General features: G+C 32.6%; 1 protein-coding gene across 2 annotated transcripts in view; it reads right to left on the minus strand.

The window, feature by feature from the left end:
• The window catches only part of LOC148280957 (uncharacterized), a 43,059-nt gene extending 23,631 nt beyond the window's left edge, over positions 1 to 19,428 (minus strand). For both annotated transcript variants that reach the window (XM_088227543.1, XM_088227542.1), the window contains exon 1: positions 18,944 to 19,428. In XM_088227543.1, coding sequence (XP_088083669.1) covers positions 18,944 to 19,121 — 178 coding nt within the window. In that variant the 5' untranslated portion in view covers positions 19,122 to 19,428. The remainder of the gene's footprint in view (positions 1 to 18,943) is intronic.
• Between the last annotated feature and the right edge of the window lie 3,666 nt (positions 19,429 to 23,094).

Genomic DNA, 23,094 nt, shown 5'->3' on the forward strand with positions numbered 1-23,094 from the left:
TCTACCCCGCATTAACTGCTGCTCTAGGTACTTACTTACCTCTCATTGCACGTACTTCGTCACCTGACAGTTTAAATCGTTTAAAAATAAACCCGCGGAATGAATAAGACTAATAATTGTATTACCATATTATAATGTACATACAATTAATTACTTTGTATGCGTTTATTAATTTATAGCGATGCAAAAACTCAGGTATTCGAATACTCCGACCACACATATGTTTTATGCAAAAATTGACAATCATAAGTTTCATTAGCCACATATCAATTAAATTATTAAGATATCTTGGCTCGACTGGTTCAACTATGAATACTCAAATAAAATAAAGAATATACCTTTTTTTTACAACAAATTGAAAAATTTGTCAAGAAAATTAGGTATTGCTTTTAATGATAGAACATCTAGAACCGCGTCCTTTCGAAATCTTAAGGAATTTTTGAGATAGGATTTTATAGTAGCCATTACGGCTAGACATATTGCAGAAACATGATTAAGAAACTTGCTAAAAGAAAAAGAGATGCAAACTGCATTTTGCTGGCAGGTCTAGAAATTATCAAGTAACGAAAAAATGTCCTGCCGGAGGGTCGCTAAGTCCTGCTGGTAAGACTCTCAACATTCTATCATTTAAAATAAAATTCAGTCCAATATCTAAAAGAATTGACTGTCAATGTTTTCTTTTCCAGATAAACTTTTTATTTGCTTTCGTATTTTTTCTTAATATATATTATATAATAAAAAAAAACCAAATGTAAACAAAAAAATGTAACTAAAATAAAATAAATAAACAAACGATTTTATTATACATACAGACTTGGATTAAACATTAATTCATTTGTTTATTTTATTTTTATTTATTTATTTACTTAAAGGCAGTTTATTACACATTATTTGAGACATGGTTCCCAACTTCATGGGAATAAAAGTCCTGTGTTGGGTCGAGACGAGCAATTAGTTGACACAGACTCAATAAAATATCATCACAAATATTATATAGGATCAGAAACAATAATAATAATTATATCCATTAATTAAATATCAATAAGGTATGTTGAAAATAGGCACTCAAAATCTTCGATTATTAAGAAAAGATACGTCAACGATAGAAAAAAACTCTAATAGTCATGTAAATTTATTTAAAATAAAACACTTTGTAAATTTACCACACAAGAGTTTAATACATTAAAACACGACTAGTTTTGGGTAATCAGTATTACCCATCCTCAGGTGTAAATTGTAAATATAAACTAAACTAAAATACATACAAAGATTAATACTTAGGTACTGATCGGGTCGGGCTGGATGTTTTAATGTATTAAACTCTTGTGTGGTAAATTTACAAAGTATTTGTTTTAAATAAATTCAAAATGTTTTCCCACAAAGTAAATGCTGAAACAATAAATAATGTCATGTAATTATTTTAAAATCCAACATTTAAAAAATAAATTTATTCACCAATGAGGGATTATAAAAATTGAATCTACGAACATCACTATTATCACTTACTTTGCGTGAGATGCGACACTCGAAGAATGCGATTATTTCACACCAATTAATTGATGCACTTTTGATTGACATAAATATATAATTATAATTGTAAACGAATGCATACATTAAGGACGCGTGGAATGATGTACCATTATGTTTGCTGGAAATAATGTTCACGAAATAAATTGAATGCGCGGGTTGAAGAAGTTGAAAATCCCCGCGGCGTTAGTTTTCAATAAAAATAAATAAGTAGCATCATTGGCTTCCAAAGATTGTGAAAAAACCTTAAAATTTATGGTAGGTTGTTATTACTATCAGAGTATTGGGCGGTCTTCGACCATTCAAAGTAATGTGACCACCAATCGCCGAGACGCATTACACAATCGAATGGGATTCGTATGTGTAGGTACGCACTTGTATGATAATATTATTATGTATGATGGTACGTAGATGATAGACGGTATATACATCATGCAGGGACGGCTCAAGTCACTGTGGCCATAAAAGTCCAATCGGCAAGATAAAACATAACATAACAAAACAGTACGATAAATGTCAACCCATCTTGATTTTGCCGTGCCGTTTGAAGTGTGTGATTCAATTTTAGAAAATAAGGCGACGAAACAATATAAAAAATAAGTCATATAAACAAAATTCTTGATTTTAATTAAAAGAAAAAAAATCCGACAAAACAAGGAGATAGTGGGAAGGGAATATATGGAATGTGACAAAGCGTGGAAGAGGACAAATAAAAGTAAATATGAGTGTATAATTATTGAAAAATAAAAACGTCTATTCTCTGTTATTTTTAATCACATTGTTAGTTTTTTTCTGTACCTACTACATGGAGTGTTAATAGGCAGTTGAAATTCTTGTTAAATATTTCACAAATACGAGGTATGGTAGAATGTTTCAGATGATTAGTTTTAATAGAAAATATCAGTCTAGTTGGTCTGGAGGGGACACGATAAGCAAGTAGATAAATCTATTCCAGCAATAAAATAATTTTATGTATTAGGCTTTGGTCGTATTTATTTCTTCTGTATGTAATTGAATCAAGGTTATGGAATTTTGAAAAAGCTGTATAATTTGAAAAATGAAAAAAATATATACTCTACTTGTTTCATATTGATATAAATTCCTTCAGGGGAGAATCCAGAATTAATACAAGGTTATTAAATTCGTTCCCATTTCATAGTTTATTATTTTAATAATTCAAAAAGTAAAACATGTCCAAGAAGGGCTTTTTCAATTTTGGTGTTCCTTAGTGCCAAACAACACGATATTTTTCGTCATTTATAATGAGGAAGTTCAGTGCTACGAAATTGGATATAAAAAAAGATTTCTTATGTTCGCTAAAAATTAAAGTTGTAAATTCTACAGCGAAGCTTTTTGGAAATGTATGAAAAAAAATAAAACAAAAATGATTTTAATAAAAACGAACTACTTAAACGATGTCACTTGTTATTCCAAATCAACTAATGGTAGAGTGTCGTGATAGAATTCTGGTTTACGGGAAACCAATTTACCAATCAGCAGAACTCACCGAAGAGAACTTGTGTCATCACACGCGGAGTAATTAAAAAAATACCAACTTAAAATAAAACATATGTATATTTTTAATGGTTTAGTTTGATAAATAAAAAATAAAAAAACATCAGCTAACTTCCACATCGCAAAGACGATTCTTTTAATGATGGCTGCCGGCTCTGTGAAGCTGTGCCCACGCTCCGCTCAAGAGACCTACCAAAGGTTCGTATCGTGACCGTTATAGACAAGAGTAAAGAAAAACGCGTTGCGGAGTACTCAAGGGAACCATAATGGATGCTGAGGTGGATACGTGAAGGTTGTGTTACTCAATTATTGTATTTATTCTCAGATTAATTCCAAACGAAACGCGTCTTGTAGGCAATCTTCTACCACAGGGCTTCAGTTTTTTCAACAAAACTACTTTCCGCGCAGAGATTTGTTTATACAAAAATGAATGGAAGGTTACAGCTGATGACTGTGTTAGTACTTATTACCTATACAGTTAAATGTTTTAATTCTTAGATAACAGCAATTATATACGCATTATGTTATTTGAAATATTGACGTGGGTACTTTAAAATGACTGACAATTAGGCAAGTTGTGTTATTTATTACAGATATAAAGATTTTTGACCTATGAACTCAACACGATCGTAATCATGTCAAGTGATGACGAATTTGTGCCTATAAAAAAACATACATAATAGAAGATAATATGCATACAGCAGAGATTTAAGCATGAAAAATAATTAAAAAAATAATAATATGAAAGTCTAAGAATTGACGGGGCTTATAACCTGCCATTGGCTGGTTTGAGTGGCCATTTTACACACTGGGTTCACTACTCTGCCCATGTTTTTTTAGAATATTTATTTCATCACAAAAAATAATATTACAAAGGAACATAATTTTTATTTGGACATAATGTATGTTTTATATTAACGAGTCCGGTTACGTAAAAAAAAAATCTATTTTGGAGAACATAAAGGTGAGAGACGTTTTATAATGTGTTTTTTACATTTGATCAGTAAATATTTACAACGTAATAAAAATATACAGTTATATCAATAAGCGATAAATTAAAAAAATTATAAATAATTTTTTAACTTCTTTCGTGAATATATTGTATTCATTATGTTTATGTTCATGTTTAAACATCCATGTTTCTTCAATTCTCCCATCTGTTAACTTTTGTTAAGTAAAGGGGCTGAAACCTTTATGGATGTGGGAGAGATTCATCTGGCTGAAATAATTAATTCACCTACTTGGCAACGCCTGAAAACGCTTTTTCAATTTTTTTTCAAACACCAGTTAGTATAATCAACAGTGTTTTGAGTATGTCCAAATGTTTGTCGACCGGCTGGATTACCTCTCAAAGGAGTTATTAAGATCAGACGAATCTCACTTACATTAATAAAGGTTTTAGATCTATTACTTTGCAAAAGTCAACAGTTTGAAAAGTTCAGGAAACGCGTTTGTTTAAGCATAGGCAGAATGGTGAACGTTATACAGTGTGTGTAAAGTGGCCACTCAAACCAGCCAATGACAGGTCATAAGGCCTGAAAATACCTAGACTTCTAAAATCTCTTCTCAAACCTGTTTTGCAACAAATCTTATCAAAGGATCTTAAAAACTCCCTTAGAAGAAGATCCAGACTGTCTACAAACATTTGGACAGGCTCAAAACATTGTTAATAAAAAATCATATTTATTAAACCGTTATCCGCTCCCGGTGGTGATTTGTCTTTCTCATTTGTTCAACTTGTGGTGTACTATCACTGTCGGCCTCGTGGTGTAGTGGTCAGTGCGTTTGCCTACCATACAAGAGGTCTCGAGTTCGATTCCCGACTTGCTTGACGTAAAATATTTATTTATAAAGGAGATTTTACACTAGAATATTTTATAGTTCCTGGACTGGCATATGAAGCGAAAGACTGATCCTCTTACCTTCACGTCGAAAACACTCGTTCAAGACACTGGTTCTATTTTGCACACATAACTGTATTCCTTATCCGCCCGGACACATACAAAAAATTGTGTTTCAATATTTTTAGATAAAAAATATGATGCAAGCAATTTAAGAATTCCAATCCATATATTCGCGGTTTGTTACAGAATAAATTGATTATTTCCTTTCAAATAAAATATCCCGATAGATTTTATTTCAGGAGGCGTAAATAGATTTGTATCGGACATATTTATATTCAGTTAGAAAAAGATTCAAAGTTAAGATAATTACTATGTACAGCTATGCCCGAAGCGGAAACGTGCGGTATTATGCGGTATAGTATAAACCATTCTCACATACAATAGCGATGAAAAACTTACAGGTAACAAAGTTAAATATGGCCGCGGCACAACTAATGTTTGACCAGTCTTTGTAACGTGTAACGTACTCTATCTCATCTCCTAATTTAGCCAGCTTGGAATATTTAACCCGCAAATAAATGTCGAATTTGGCAGTTGCTAACCAAAGAATATTGTGAAGTTTTGATTCCAAAACTTTGCCTTGTAGAAGATAAATCAACGTTTGAGATACTTTTATTTTATTTATTTATTTATTATACGGCACAAGTGCCTCTTACAATATAAAAACATGGACATATAACGAGAAAAATACATATATATGTATGTATATCAGCATACAAATGATATATACAAGTCGGTATATTTTGTACATAATTACATAAGTCAACAGTAGTTCGCCAGCATTAGAGGCTTTTACAAATTAATCGTTAGTATAGAACGTCATAAAATATTTATACAGAGAACATATGAATTCACAGAGACTATATGGGGTGAGTGACAAAGACAGTTGCTTTGATAAGGTTGCAATAATATTATATAGTGTTTTGTATATTTCTACGTGTTGGTATGTTAATATTTATTAAATCCAGGAGTGCGCAACAGTCGAATTAAGAATTAATTATTTTATATAAAAACTAGCGGACCCGACAGACGTTGTCCTACCTGAACGTTGGCTTGCCTGCTATTTCCTTGGAAAAAGACTTTTCATTGACAAGTAGGTACCTAGGTACTTGTTTGTGATTAAATTACAAAACGATAATATTCAAATTCTGAATTTAAGTAGGTACCTAGGTACTTGTTTTTGGTTAAATTTCAAAACATAAAATGAATATTTTTTCAAATATGGCATTCTTTTTGCAAACGTCAAACTCTGGTCTTCTCACCAAAAGAGGGGTGTACTTAAGAAATACTATTTTTAAAAATGTATTGAATTTAATATTATTTTAACATTACAAAAAATCGAGTAAAAAGAAATAAATTAGTAGAAATTATAAGGAATTTAAGGAAAGAATCTGATTGAGATTCACAAAAAACAAATGCTGTTTGTAAATTGTAAAAGTCCTCGAATGCAACCCTGGTAGATCTATGAATAAAACATTAATGCTCCTTATTTCTTTTTTACATATTAGATGAAGATTTTAATATCTACGAACATGCACAGCGCAAAGATCTTTATTTCTCTGAAAATCGCTCGTAAATCGGTTAGGCCATTTAGGAGGAGTTCAGTGACATCACACGTACATAGGAATTATATATAATCTGTTATCATCCTACAGTCTTAAAGAGTAAGTGAATTAAAATAATTTAACAAAGACATGTAATAAATTTGTTCTATAGGAATATGCAATACGAAATTAATGAATCTCAAAAATTTTCCTTGAACTCTTTTTTGTGTAAATTTTGTAACAATACGAATGCTTTGTCGAGTATTAGACTAATATCTGATTCACACAATAATTCGTTCGAGATGTTCGGCCAGTAGGCAGGGACGAAGGAGCCTATGAAGCAAGTGAGGCTGAGCCTCACTAAGAAATCCTTGCTATTCACCAGTACCTAATATATATTTTAATTCGCATTATATCAACACATTATGAAGATGAAAAACTAGCAACCAATATAAAAATGCTCAAAGATGCCAACAAACATGGTCCGTACTGTGTTATTTACTATAGGTACCTACTTAACATTTACGTATATTATTCTTATCCTTAAAATTTGATCTTCACTAGAAATTTGGTATCAATGACGCCACTGTAGGAATTTAAATATAAACCTCTGTAAAATAAAGCCAGGATGCAGATTGAATCAATTGAATCACCGTAAATTATTTCGCCATATAAAAAGTATGAACGCTTCCATTCTGGCGTTTTTCGTTACAATGTTATGCAACGTAATTATTCCTTAAGAAACCATAATTGTCAGTTTGCTGCACAAGAAAGTGTACCCTTTGCATCAAAAGAGAGCGGTAAAATACAAGTTCAGTTCTGAATTTATTTTCGATATGATGAAACTTAAAGCCCGAAAGTGTTATGAGTAGTCTAGTATCAAAGACGGACATCTGTCATATATGTAGATGATTTTTAGCTACACTCACTTTTTATCTATCTATTGATAGATTATTTTTGTTTGGTATGCCAATACTTCAATTGTATATATCAAAACACATATTTTGAGTTAAAAATATTGATATTTCATTACTAGTTGCTGAAATTTGACTGTAAACAATCAGTGTCCGCTTTTGATTCAAAAACTTGTAGATGTCCGCCTTTGACACAAACTCAGACACAGATGTCGTTTTTAATCCTACCATTCTAATTGATTGTCAGGTGCGGATTTGCTATTCTAGTAATGTTTTTTTATTAATAAATGACAGCAAAATTTCACTCAGAAAACCTTTAATTTTAGCGTATCACGAGCAACTGACGGCGAGCAACACACTATCCGCCATGACAGTTTACTAATCACGTTACCCAAATACCGGCTTTTGATTGGTTGGTTGTACACGTGTCTGATTTTGGAACTAAACTAGTATGTAGGAGTCCGATTTTGAAATAAACACCAATTTTTGATGGCGTTTTTCCATACTTTCTGTCCGTTTTTATAACGCATAGATAGTACCATTCAAAAGTATGAGTCATAATCGATCAGTTGTTATCGAAATTACCACCAAAATGACAGATGTCCGTTTTTGACACTACACCACTAGTTTGTTTGAGTAGATATATACGAGTACACATTTGAAATCTTTAAGATCATTAATTTCTCGCACGATTTTAATGTTCTTTAAAAAAGTTTTGTTATTAAAAATTAATTTTTTCAAGTCCCTATATTTTTCAGAACTTTTTTTTATGAAAAGAAATATTTGCGCTCTTATGATTTACCCAAATATTTTATTTTGAGGGCAATTTACAACGAGTTGTAAATAACTCACAATTAGAAAATGGGAATAAAGTTGGGGTATAGTGGGATTCGAACCGTGGTTCTTTGAGCCGTAAGTCCGAGACACTACCCACGGGACCACATCCCGATTCAAACTAAAAAAGTAATGCTAAAAAAATATAGATACTTACTTATAATTTCAAGACAATGATTGATCAGGAGGCTTTGTAACACTACCAAATTTACTATTCGCTCCATTTTCCCGTAAGGGTTGGTAAAAATAAAAACACAAAATACCTAAGATTCACCCATGAGTAAATTTCACCAGAAATCTGACTTAAACACGGAGACCGCTCTTGTATACAAATTTATGTGAACAAATATTATATATTATTAAATACGAATATAAATGTGTTTTGCGCTACTTATTGAATATATCATACTAATTTTATTGTACATATATGGGGTAGGGGTGGTCAACTAGATCAGACCCGAGGTCAACTTTTTACTGTTCAGGGTCCGTGCGATCCACCAATTATCATTTCCGCATCCTTTGGTGCATAGGGCACTGCATCGGAGCTCACATTGCAGCGTATCTAGATAATTTTCGTTACATAAAAGATGAGGTGATTAATCTTACGCTTCTGGTACCGGTTCAGGGACTATAATATATTACATTGTAAAAACAAACATTTACATCGGCTCTGCTAGGATTCGAACCTTGGAACTCGAGGCGTCGAAAATACTCGTCCAGGGTACCGGTTCTATTTCACACTCAGAACAATTTTTTTACATTTTTTTCTGTATTTTTTTTAATGTTACGGATGCAATGAGTATCGCTAGATAGCTTAAAAAGTCGTGAAATTCTAATTGCTACGATCGACCGGTTGGTCACCGCTATTTATTTGCAAACGTGAATTCCAATAGAAATACCTGTAAAAAAATTAAAGATTATGTAAAAAATATACAGGTTTTACTGAGTTATCGCTGTTGTCGCGTTACGTGCACCGGTTTGGGATTTTCTGCACGAAAAGGTGGTGTAAATCTCGAGTGGCCGAGTGTTGGAGAACGCAGAGACCACGGAGTGCGCAACAACTGGTGTGAGAAGTCTCCTTGTACTTGGCACCAATGGTCCAATGGTCGCGGGAAGGGGGTCACGGTGAGAGGAAGTCAGATTACCACTCCACTATGCTGAAGATCTCGGAACAGGTGTTAATGCAAATGGCGGCATAATTGTTTGGCGTTTAACGAACGATAGTTTAATCAACCAACTCATGTACCCAAAAGATAATATATTCAATGTTATTATAATATTTTTTATGCTCGTTTTATAATACGTTATTAGCATTACGTAATACAAGAGCAATTCTTATTGGGAGACCGATGTAACTTTGATTTAACCGTGATTTACAGAAATAAGCACATGATATAATCTTAAAACCCACTTGTTCTCTAAATCATTTGAATAAATCCGTAGCACGTGACAACAAAATAAATTATTTTAATTAAATTACAAATTTAAAAGCTTCAATTAAATAAACTTAACAATAGAATCACCATGTAAAGCGCCCTTGAGGTATTTTATTACGAAAATGGCGCTATATAAGTTATCCATAATTAATTAATTTTAATTAATAAGGGAGAGAGGGAGGAAAGTAGAATAGCAATACAATATCTTCTCCTTTTCATGTACTTTTTAATTAATATTTATATTTTTACTTTTTTAGAATTCAATTATTTTTCCCCTCTCGTCTTGCATTCATAATAAATTAGTGTGAAATCTGTAATTGGTCTTACTTTTTTTTATTGTTCTTTTGTGCCTTGTTTTATATAAAGACTGTATGATTTCATTAATAAATAAATAAATAAATAATGACGCTTGAAAGCCTGAACTAGTCGCAATGGATAGGGAAAACGTTTTTGAGAACGGAACATGGAAGTCTAGGTATTTACAGGACTTATGACCTGCCATTGGCTGGTTTAACTAGCCACTTTACACACTGTGTAACGTTTCCCGATTTGCCTAGGTTTATAGAATCACTGTTCCAAAACTTCCACCTGTAGACTTTTGTGAAGTAAAAACTTTATTTGATTTACTACGCAACCCATGAAAACACTTTTTAAATTTTCATAATTCTTCTTGTACTAGTTTTTTTAATGAACAATGTTTCGAGTAATTTCAGATGTCTGTAGGCAGTCTAGATTTCAGTTTCTAGGGAGTTGTTAAGATCTAAATTTATTACAACGGAGAGGGAATTCAGCTGTTAATAACTCCATAGGAAGCGAAATCTAGCCTGTCTACAAAATTTGCAGAATTTACTCAAAACAGTTTGCTTAAATTACTTTTTATTCCTGGAAGCAATTCATGCTCAAATGTTCGCACTGTAGTTTGATATTAATTCGTTCGTTTATATTCTTTGGTTCGTTAATATAACATTAGTATATCAATTAATATCAATAACTTGTACTGCCGGAGATTACTTTGTCTTTTGGGACAAGTCAGAAAAAACTGAAAAATTGGTACGAGCGTCGAATGCCATTACAGCTAGTCAAGTGGCAGCCGAATTGTCTAACTGTATAATTCTGCATATAATCAAGCTCACCTCGGTCATGACCGCTGCGCTGCATCTCAAATTTCATAGAGTAAAAAAAACACAATGGCGTCACAAGTGGTGATGATGATTATTATTTGATACCGTCACCGCCAGCTACAGATAGCTGTACCGCGCCGCAGCCAGCATGGGTTACCGTTGCGTGACGTCAGAGGGCCGCCGAGTGAAGTGCGTTGCGTCGCTCACCGCAACTCGACCTCCGAATCGAAAATTGAGCGGTCCGCTGGCTGTTGTACGCAACGCGTCGATATTTCCCGATCTTCGTGGGCGGCTCTTAAACACACTTGTATTTACGACAGTTTATTGTTGTTAACGGGAAAAGTGACGTAACCATTTCGCGACTGACGAAAAATTAACTAATTGCGAAAGAAAACAGATTCATTATTTTCGACGCATTTCTTGATACACATTTTAAATTAACTTTCTTGCGAAATCCAAATCAGTACTATTAAAAATTGTATTAAACACATGAAATTGAGAAAGCAACATTCTGTAATATTGTTGAATTAAAAGCCGGTATACTCCATGGTTTTCTTTAGATTTAGGTATATGTTAGGTTAACTCAAAGTTTCTTATAAAACGTGTAGGTACTTACATCTTTTTGAGACAATTTCTAATGAACATCGTCGGAAATATTATGGTAACATGTTATTACTAAGTTCAATTAAATATTTCATAAAAATACTGCCAAGAATTTTTATCGGAGCTGAATTTTAATTCGGTTACGAATAAACATAAAAAGATTGAATTGTGCACAATAATTACGTTTTCCGCTACATTTTCTAGACTAAGCCAAAACATGGACATTTTTACAATCAAATATGGATGTCGTTAATTCTGAATAAGAGGTAGATATGATGAAAAAAATGAGAATAGCCGCAGATAGTTTATTAACAATCCCGAGGTATTAAATTGATTCATAAAACCAGACGAGACGATGGAAGGTTACAGTGCTAGTGGTCGCTTCGTGAGATTATCTTCATCGAGTCTTATTAAAGTATATAATGGCTTTGTCATTCCTGTAGTGAGTACATTAAAACATGTTTACTATTATTCATATTTATCTTTACTTCATCATAGCGGTTTTCTTTGTGATATTAATATGCAATTAGTGCAACGGTGAAATAAAGCCATGAATACACAAACGAGATGGATTTCATTTCGGAAAAAAGGAATTTTTGTATAATAATGCATAATGAACGTTTTTACTAGCTGTCTCAATCAGAGTTGTAAACATCAGGTGTTTAAATGCATAATAAAGCGCATACAATTTAAAGTCATCTAATCGATGTATTACGGTGAAGAGGTTGAATCTATATAATAATAAGTTATATTTTTCTGTATGTCAGATGAACAAACAAAAAATAGTTGACGCCTAGCGAGCGCGTAGTGTGATTGGTAGACAACTGGCTTTTTGCAAAGTAATTTCGGGTTCGATTCAACAAAAGGGCCAGTATAATTAGGTGAGTAAAAATCTAACCAAAAAATAATATCACGTCCAATATGACATTTTATATGTATGTCCATAAGATTTTATTAATCGTAAATTAGAAAGCTCGTGCTGTTTGAGTACCTAATATAAAAATAGGAACCCAAAATCGTTTCACCTAGTTTCGTTTACTGACAATGTAATTTTTCAACCCGATATAAAGTATATGCAAATTGCGCAATGCTATTGAAAGTTCGGTGATTGAAATTTTTGACAGCAGATTTTTAAAGTTTAAGAAATGATGTACACCATGCTTTTTAAATTTAATATTTGTAATATTATTTTTTTATCCAAAAAATGTTTTTAAAAATGAGTATTTTGTTAGTGTTTATTCAATTAAGGTAGAATATTGCTAATTTCACAAAATATTGTAATTTATTTTGCGTGCCGACGTTTTGTAAACATCACGGTATCATTATTTATATTAGTATAAATGTTAATTTACCCGTATATGCAAATAGCATCAGATGTGTGGTACGCAATTACATGTAATATCGATAATTATCTCCCCCGAGTCAGTGAACAGACGTGACATTTAATATTCGCCAGGAAGACCTTATGAGGACCTGTATTTTGTATTGTACACTGACCTTGATAGTACCTGTGGTACCTGAGTCCAATCACCGTTGAAAAGGGCCCACAAGGTCCTTTATCGTTTCCTTTTATCCTTTATACACTTACCGGCATAACGAGACGTAGCGAGGCTCGGCAGACAAAGGAAACCCAACTTGAGTTGTTTGGAAAACGGAACATTAAAATAAAATTAAATAAATTGGTTTGGTTGTAAATATGAAGGGCTTATACTCGTATAAAGCTGTATTTCCTGTAATGACCATACATCCTTCGCTGATTTAAGAGCACAGCGAAGGCTTTGTTTGTTTAAATTAACTTGACTTAAAATTAAGAACCTATGTATCTAGATCTAGATAGAATTAAAATTATTTTTATAAACACTGTTCTTTAAACCCACCTCTTAATGATAATTTGTTTATCATAGTATTTATTTAAAAATATACATAAACATATGTTTAAAATCTCTATTTTTACTTTTATTTGAATACTTCTTTAAAGGAAAAGCTTATTTCACCTAATTTAATAGTAGATAAATGATGCATTGCGTGCGTTCCATTCTCTCTGCCAACCCTTATGCCCTTATGGCTTTACTGAGCTGTTGGCAACTGAAGGGAGAAGGCGTAAACATGTTTATATGCAAGTTTATTGTATTAAATTATTATCATAGACGAAACAAAATACTACGCACTGTCTTGAAAAAAGTAAGTTGCAAGATACACATTTTCTTAGACGTTTAATAATATCATTAAATCATTGTCAAAATAAGGAATAAAAACATTACTCGATCTAACAGGCTATAATTATTATTGACCGTGGTTAACGGGTATACATTTTACTGCAAACATTAGTGTCTTCCTAGTTTAGCAATCAAATTTAACACTGAAGAGAAACAGTATGATTAATATATAAATAATTGCACGCTAACATTTTGTATTAAAAATATGCTTTACTCAATTCCTTAGCAGAGTCTTGTTTGTTATCGTTCTCATTTATCAAATCTGTCAGATTGGGTAAGTGTGCTAAGCACTGTTTAAAAATCCCAAACCATACATTATGTCAGCATAACGTGTAATATTTTTTTGTAAAAATATAATATATTATACTTATAAATTCGCGTGACCGAAACCTCTTACGTTATGATAACAATCATTACATCTCGCTACAGATTGGTTAGTTTTACATTTATCTCGTTGCCTCGGATATTTTATTAATTAGAATCGTTGTCTAGTGCCTACTAATTTTAATATAATCAAATCTAAGACGATAAATTAGGAAAATCTCTAGGCCGATCTTAATTATTGGGCGCGTAACGAACTAAAACGCGTAGATTTGTATAGCTATTTTATGGGATTGATTAACTTTTAGTGCTGCTATCGGCACGATATAATAAAACAGCATATTAATGACTAAGGAATAGACACAAGTTTTTGCCTAAATAAGAAAACGATCAACAAATCTTACCACATACTTTTTTTGTGATACGACACCTCGCATCAAATTAACAGTTTTATAAACTTATATGATATGACAAGTTTAGTAATAGTTTTGCTGTATATTTAAAAATCAATCAGATAAGGTCGGGTATCTGCAACGTATAATTCGTTTTTATTCCGAAGGAAGCGAATTCCTTCCATATTGTTTGTGGTTGCTTTCGAAACTGTGATTATCAGAGTAAATTCGTCTCAAACAACGAGGGTTAACCAAAGGAACCACAAATTATGTTTTTTATTACAAAAATTTTAGGTAATGAAAGGTACAAAAAAGGAAGGAGTTTAGAGAAGAAAATATATTTTTTTGTTATGCATTTCGAGAAACTTTATTTTTAGATACCAATTTTACTTTGAAAAAATTGTAATAATCTTATTTATAATTAAAATGGCTATGCGCCCGCGTCTAGAACAAATAAACAAAATTATAAATCAATAGCTTTACTAAGTGTTTTAAACACAACGTTACCTAGTATTGCATGTTTTTAATTGATTAGATTAATATTTAAAACTACTAAAAATGTGCGGAACGGTATATAATTGATTTTTGGTTTAACACAAAGAAAAACAGATCCCAAGTAGTAAAAGTAACTAATCTAATCAAAACATCACAAAGAAGATACGAATAACAAAACCAGAAGATTATCACAAATTCGATATTCCTTCTGAATCTTATTGTCCTACACAACATGTGTTATGGAACACATGCAAAATGCAGCGGACGTTTGTTGTTCACTCCATTATTCTAAGAAATAGTTAATAATTTACCGACGAAATATGGTAACCTTGTTTTTGCAACGACTGTATAGAAAAGGTCTTCCTTAGGCACATCTGGTGCAAGGGCCACCGGCCAATGAGACCCTTTCAGATAATTAATGATCCAGTCGACCGATTCTAACGCAAATATTTCGAAAAATAAGATGAGATATCAGAAATGATCAAAAGAAAAAAAACAGACACATATTTTAAAACAGCCCTTAAAATTACAAAAAAATGTGCGAAAAATAATCCTTGAAAATATTGCCTTTAAAAAAAATACAAAAATTAAATTTGGAGTGTTGTTTCGTGAAGAGGTTTGCGCATTTTCCTACCACTTAAAATCTCTCGAGTTCAATTCTCAAAAAAGACGACGCCAAATATATATTATATTTTGCACTACAAGCCACAAAACCTTCTGTAGAAAATCACAATTTTTAAACATAGGCTTGAAAAAAATTACATTTAATTAAAAATAAAAAATAAATTCTATTTATCTTATCGGTAATCAAATCCAGAATCCGTGTGCGCGGAGCAAGGGTCTTGACAATTGACTGCAAGACCTCTTTTCAAACTGTGTTTTTAAATACATAGAGTTGTTAACAAATAACAACAGAGATGAAAAACATTTAAGAGAAGGAAATTAGGAAGTCTTGGTATTTACACTTAAACTAGCCAATAACAGGTCGTAAACTTCTTAAATACCTAAACATCCACATTTCCTTCTCTAAGGTGTTTTCTACCTCTGTTGTTATTTAATATCTTTATAGGGGGTGAAATCAAGTCTTTTATTTGCAAACATTTGCGCTCACTGTGAACATGCAATTGTTATGCAACGATATTTGAAAAAAAATATATGTACTTTTTTTATACTATTTTTTCTCTTGAACAATAAATACTTGGCCCTTTTCAGTATTTTAAATTTCGCTGAGTAAATTTGTAAAAGACAAAGATAGTAGTTTTAACCCAAAATCAGATCAGATAGGATCTGAAATCATCTTATTCAGATTTGAAATTTACATGAAATGATCCACAATATGTCCAGATAAGGATAAAAATAATATTTTTGAATTAGTAAAATTTGCAGATATAGGTGTGCCTTTGTTAGCACCTTAGATGATCTTATTGTCGCAATAAACATTACAAATGATTGGCAACATGTAATAGTACGTAGGTCCAATATTGTGCGCCTACTTTTAGTGATGTTACTTCACGAAGTATGAATATGTCACGCGTTCCGTTGACTGACTGTCTGCTTTCGAGTCATATTGCATACTGTTGGCGATAATTCAACATGCAAACATGATAAATATCAGGAAATAGGTCAAAAAGATACAAAAAGCAATCATTCTTAAAAAATATTTTGAAAACTTTCATTAGAAGGCTCTTAACAATAATTGTTGCTTGTAGAATCGTCAAGTTTTTGAAACTTTGACCATTTTTTCGTATATCTTTGATTCAATTCAGTTACTTTGGCTAAATTTTATTTTTTTGGGTGTACACCCAATGTAAAAAAAAAGAGTTCGATTTATAGTATTAGTTACCCATAAGTTAGTTTAGTATAGTGCGGGCCAGTTACATAAAAAAAAGATAAGTCAAATATGCAAAATGAGTTATTTTGCATTTTCGTAACTCTTTTGTCCATTTTGAAAAAAACTTTAACCATAATTTAATATGACTTTTTTTATGCAACTGGCCAGAGGACACCAATATCTATCTAATCTTAATCAATGTGGATCTTTAAGTTTCGGTAAGTGTTTTCGTTTGGTTAAATCGGCAGTCAGTTGGCAAAAGGGACCATCTGTAATTTTTTCGGTTTTTAGTTTTTATTTAAGTAAATAGACAGAAAAAAGACAGTTGTAATGAAAAAAGTAATCAATTAGTAAAAACGGGAGAAAACATTAAAGTTTGTAGGTTGAATCAAGATCTTATTTCAGCTCCTCTGAACATTCTTGAAAATACAGATGGTTCCTTCTGCCATCTGAGTACCGAAATATTATTAACACGTCAGGGTTTATGGGTTTTAGGATCTTTAATGTTTGTATAATATAAAGATAAAAAAAATGTATATAAATGATAATAACTGATTATGTATGAATCTAAATCTGTATAATTTGTATTTAATATTTATATCTGTTTTTTTAACATTGTCTTCTTTGGAATTTTATTATTTATTATTTGTACTTTGTTTTCCTGGATTGTTATTATATTGTATCACATGTCATTATAATTGAATTCAATTAATTTTACTATGTATTTTTTATTGTTTATTATTATGGCTTGACGCGGGCACAGCCAAAAAAGCCTTAATAAGTTCATTAATATTTAAATGAGTTTAATTTCGAATGAATAAATAAACCGTCTGAATTTTAATGAAATAAATGTACAATTTGAAATTATTACAGAGGAATTTTTCAGTGGCAATATGTTGAATATTTGAACATAAAAAATAATGCAAAGAAACAAATTTATTAAATGTGTAAAATAAAAATAAAATGTTTGTAGTGAAGTTCATTAAAGTCAAGCTATTTGTTCTTCCGAAGGTAGGCTCATTAGCAAAGTTTTATAAGATACAGGTACAGTGTATGTAATAATAATAAAAGATAATTATATTTAATGTTTATTTTCGAATGCGAAAAATCTGAATCACAAAGTTCTGACTCATTGGGTAAAGTCCAAGCTAAAAGTAGGTATTTCATATTTTAGTATTCATAATAATGAGGTCAGTGAAATTTTTATTTCCGTTTTTAATAAAATAACATATCATTAATCATACCAAATGAAAGTAGAAACATCTACGATCCCTTCATAATTTTTTTCTACTCGGTTGAAATATATGCCTATCTTTATAAACCCATCCGGAGTTAAATCCAGTGCCTGCCCAGAAGGATATTTACGTACTTAAAATACTGTTGGACAAATATTTTTAAAATTAGTTTTAATGTCGGATAATTGCCAACGTAATAAGTATTGTGCTCTGATTAATTTACGAGAAAAACAATACTTGCGAATGATCAAACATGGGCAGAATGCTAAACGTTTCACAATATATTATGATATTATTGTTATCTGTACAGTGTTCGTAAGAAATACCGGTACTGGTTCTTGACGCCAAACAAAAGTCGTAAAGTAAATTTGTGAGGAATTTCCTCTAGGAGATTTCGATGGACGGTGAAGCGTGAAACTCATTTCACTGCTACGTATAGAAATGCGCAGAAGTAGCGGAAACTTGGTAAAAATCGAACAGATTTATCTGGATGTAATAAGGGTAGTCCACGTTTACTTTCTTCTTTTTTACTCTCGAGCCTCCTTACACCCGCAAGCCACTCGCTGAGGATTGTAAACGACTCGGAGATGTAAAAACTCGGAGCTTAGAGATACAAAACATTACGACGGGGTGAAAAAACCTGATTTGACAAGTCCGTCTGGAATATCGGAATTTTAATGGCAGTTTCTACAGTGCAACCATCAAAAGTGTGTGACTTCAATACTTCGTAATACATATTTCTAATATCCCAACGTTTTTAAATCTATGAAAACCTTACAAACAAACACTAAAATAATGAAACAAAATAATATAAACACATAAATCCAAATTATAATTTATTTGATAAAATGTACAATTATCTTAATTTCGCTCTAAATTTTAAACGTAGCAGCATAAGACTGATCATCTTGGCTTAGTAAAAAAAATCTAAGATGCGCCGGAATCGGCATGTCGTTTTTCTATCCACCGCGAAGTTATAATATTATACTCGCGTAATAAGAAAAATAATATTTTTATAGGAATGGATTCATGTGTGATTGTAAAAATATGCTCACCATCTCTCCTGTCTCTCCTATCCGCATCCCTCTTGGCGAGGAGTGGTAGGGGCTCTCCGTCATCGAGAGGAGATCCCGGGTACAATCCCTGGTCATCCTTGGCGAGCAGTCCTTGGGACTCTTGGAGCCGCAACTGCTGCTGGTGCAGCCTGTTTTTGATCAAAAAGATCTTCGGCATCTTGCTTTAAAAAATCCAACGCGCGAACAGAAAAATCCACAACAAACGTCAGTCCGTCCACAAAGCACAAAAAATTCAAAAGGGCACAGATTTTATTTATCCTTTGGAAATGTCGGTCGGGGAATCACAGTAAACACCCGTTGTAACGGAACATCTGAGTCTGATTAACATTTTCAACTGATCACAAAAGTTTCGCACTAAGCACAGTTTTTTTTTCAGGGCGCACAAGTGTTTCAGGGTTCAAGTACGACCGGAACTGCTAACTGTCTTGTAGCGGTGCGCCGCGGCGGCGCGCTGAGAGGAGACTGAGCGGGCGGTAGCGGGTCCGCTCCGCCATAGCGGGCCCGGGGGGCAGGGGGAGGGGACAGGTAGCACCGTTGTTGGCTGCCCGCCCCCGCCAAAACGGCTTCACAGGTTGGCAGTGAGGACCATCCTTGAAAGTGCGTAGTTGCCTTTTCAGCTCACACACACGCGCATAAACATATCCAACACAAATCATCGTCATCCACCCTTCTGTACCCAGTGGTGCATAGGGCACTGCATTTTTAAACCAAATCTAGCCTAGCTCGATCATCTATTGCATGAAAGCGAGGTGATCAGTCTTTCACTTCGACGATGTTTTATTACAGTTCAAAAATTCTTTAAAATCAATATTCCAAGTCCAACCTGTCATGAAGCGAAGCCGAGACTCAAGAATGGTAAGCGAACACGTTAACCACTACTCGGAGAGGCAAACTTATTCCCAGTCGATTTCATTAGTGAGGATTTTTGTTTTAGAGCAGTTATCGGTTCTGGTTGATTTCACAAACAGAACTGTATTCTTCATTAACATGGAAAAAGAAAAAACTTAAAGTAAATACCTACATAGAAACATTTGATGACAGTTTGTAGACCAATAAGTCCAAGGATTCCTGGTATATAGACGGGTTATTTTTAAAAACAAAAAACACGACCGAAATCTGAAAATAAATCATACAAATTTTAGACCAATGTTGGAAGGATTTACGATTAACACGTTAAGGAATGCAGAAGACAAGGAATACCTAGAAGATATGGTATGTCAAAAGTTGGAATAATTGACGTACGTACATTAAAAGATGTATGAATGTAGAGAAAGCGAAGTATGTTAGCAAAAACAGAGTCATGTTGCAATCTATCCACTCTGGCCACCCCTGCCGAAAAAGTGCGTGATGGTTTGTTTTGAATAGGCGATTACAAACATTTTATGTACAGTGCCCATGCGGAGAATTCTCACAAAATACAAATAATCTTAGATTATAAAAATGTAATAAGATATCAGATATAAGATCAAAAACTATGTTTTGACTGCAATATTTTATTGTTTACCTAGATAAGAATCTGGAGATTTCATGGAACAAAATATGTAGTGGGTACGTATCCAAATGTGTCTTATGAATCATTAGGTTAGTACAGAAATTCTTCTAAAAATAAGTAAACCATTTAAATATTAAAGTATGGATGTGGGAGCGAAAATGAGTAATCTTACTGTCAGTTGCCTTCTGTACGCCGATGACGCAGTCCTCCTAGCTGACAGCGAAGAGGAACTGCAATCCTTGGTTACAAAGGTTTACGAAGTGTGCAAGGAGAGTGATTTGCTAATGAATGTGCAAAAGTCGAACGTCATGGTCTTTGAAAGAAATGTAACTATGACTGAATGTAAGATTGTAGTAAATGGAGATAGTTTGAAACAGGTCGAAGAATTTGTATATCTGGGTAGTATGTTTACTAGAGATGGAAATATGGACAAGGATATTGAAAGGAGGGTTAGTGCCGGTAACAGAGTTAATGGTGCCTTAAAGTCTGTCGTAGCAAATAAGTGTCTATCGCAAGAGGCTAAATTAGCAGTTCATAATGGAGTTCTGGTACCAACCCTAATGTATGGAAGCGAAGCATGGAGTTGGAAAAAAAGGGACGAAAGTAGACTGAATGCTGTTGAAATGCGATCCCTCAGGCGAATGTGCGGAAAAACAATGTATGATAGGTGCCCAATGTCGAAATTAGAGCAGAATGCAAGGCTGAGTTAAGCATTATCGACAAAATTAAGAAAGGTCTTTTGCGATGGTTCGGTCATGTGGAGCGAATGAATGATGAAAGAATGGCTAAAAAGATTTATGATGCGAATGTGTCTGGTTGTAGAAGTCGAGAAAGGCCGAGAAAGACATGGCATGATCAAGTACAACAAATTCTTGAAAGTGGTCATGTGAAAAGTCGGAATAATCGACGTGCGTGCATGAGAAGATGTATGAATGTGAAGGAAGCAAAGGAAGTGTGCCAGGACAGAGTGGTGTGGCGTTCTATCCTCTCTGCCTACCCCTCTGGGGAAATGGCGTGATGGTTAGTTAGTTAGTTAGTTTAGATATATTAATTTAAGTAACATAGAAACACTGCAACTAGTCCTCAAATACGGAAATCACAATTCCTATCAGTATACACAACAAATAAATATTTAATATCAATTACATATTACGCATACAAAAATATTCAAGGTACATTGTGAAAAAAAAAATCTTAGTTAAAATATTCTAATCGCCGTCATTGTGAACGTCGTGTAAAAGTTATGTCGTTGGCAATATTACAGGTTCACGGTTCTGCAAGTATACGGCAGTGCAAGTCCACAGCAAACGGGCCTCCGGTTGGTCGGTTATTCCACACACTACCCCCACTCCTTACCCCACTAAACTTGGCCGCTGTAATACAGCCTTCGCCAGGGACGGAGTACGGGGGCCGGATTTACCAATTCCATTACTGTAAATATTTTTTAATAGTAACTTTTTTAATAAAAAAAAACACGATTTAATAGAAAATGGTCATAATTTCTAAATTTTCATTCTTCGCTATTTCTGTTAGTTAATTATTATTATTATTTTTTATTTAACTTTTGTACAAAATGTTATTTTTAATGGCAATTTCTTCCAACAAACCAATAAAATAAAAGTTTTATTTTTATAATTAAAGTTACAGAACATATTCAATTGAAAAAAAAGATTAAAAGGCTAAAGATATACAAAAATAGAAATGAACGTATTTGTTTATAAATTACCTTAAACCAAAACTATTACTCAATGGGAAAAAGGAAAAAAGAGGAAAAAGAAAAAGAGATTAAGGAAGAGAAAGGAGATGTTTCTTCAGACGTGATTTAAACAGAGATAATTTAGTAACATCTTTGATGGTGGATGGGAGATGATTCCACAGTCGAGCCACATGGACACTATATGAGTTAGAGAAGAATTAGATAGAGGGATTATTATTATGGGTAACTTATAAAGCGCCATTTTCGTAATATAATACCTTAAGGGCGCTTTACATAGTGATTCTAAAGATAAATAAATTAAATTGAAGCTTTTAAATTTGTAAATACTTTAAAACAACTTATTTTGTTATGACATGCTACGGATTTATTTAAATGATAAAGCTTGCGCAATTTGAATTTGAATTTTTTAAAACCCTGTGATTTTAATTTATTTACTTTTGTTCTATATTCCATGTTAATTCAACAACATACTTAAAAAACAAACAATGTGTACATATTCGTCGATAAATTGTCTCGTGCATAAATATCTTCAATTGGGGCATTCCATTGGGCCTGATGGGATATTTGATTCCAGAATTTGATCAACTTTGAGTTGTAACTATGTCATCAGATTTTATATAATAGTATAATATTTTTTTAAAATAAGACAAAGAACGACTTTATTATACAGCTTTCAAGAAAAAGCAAACAGTCAATATGTTGTGTAATTATTGTAGGAACATTGTAAAATCCTACATTTCTACCTTTGTGCATTTAAAGACGAATTAGTTGTTTGCGTATATTTATAAATTTAAGATTTATTTTTAACAGATTATTTTGGAAAAAAGTTGTATTTTTTTATATTTTTATATTTTTTTATTTATTTATTCATTCAAAATAACACTAGTTTAAATATGTATGAACTTATTAATGCTTTTTAGG

Source organism: Micrasema longulum, unplaced genomic scaffold (assembly GCF_059751315.1).
Source record: "Micrasema longulum isolate JH-2025_06_02 unplaced genomic scaffold, ASM5975131v1 h1tg000509l, whole genome shotgun sequence".
In the NCBI taxonomy this organism is placed as follows: domain Eukaryota; kingdom Metazoa; phylum Arthropoda; class Insecta; order Trichoptera; family Brachycentridae; genus Micrasema; species Micrasema longulum.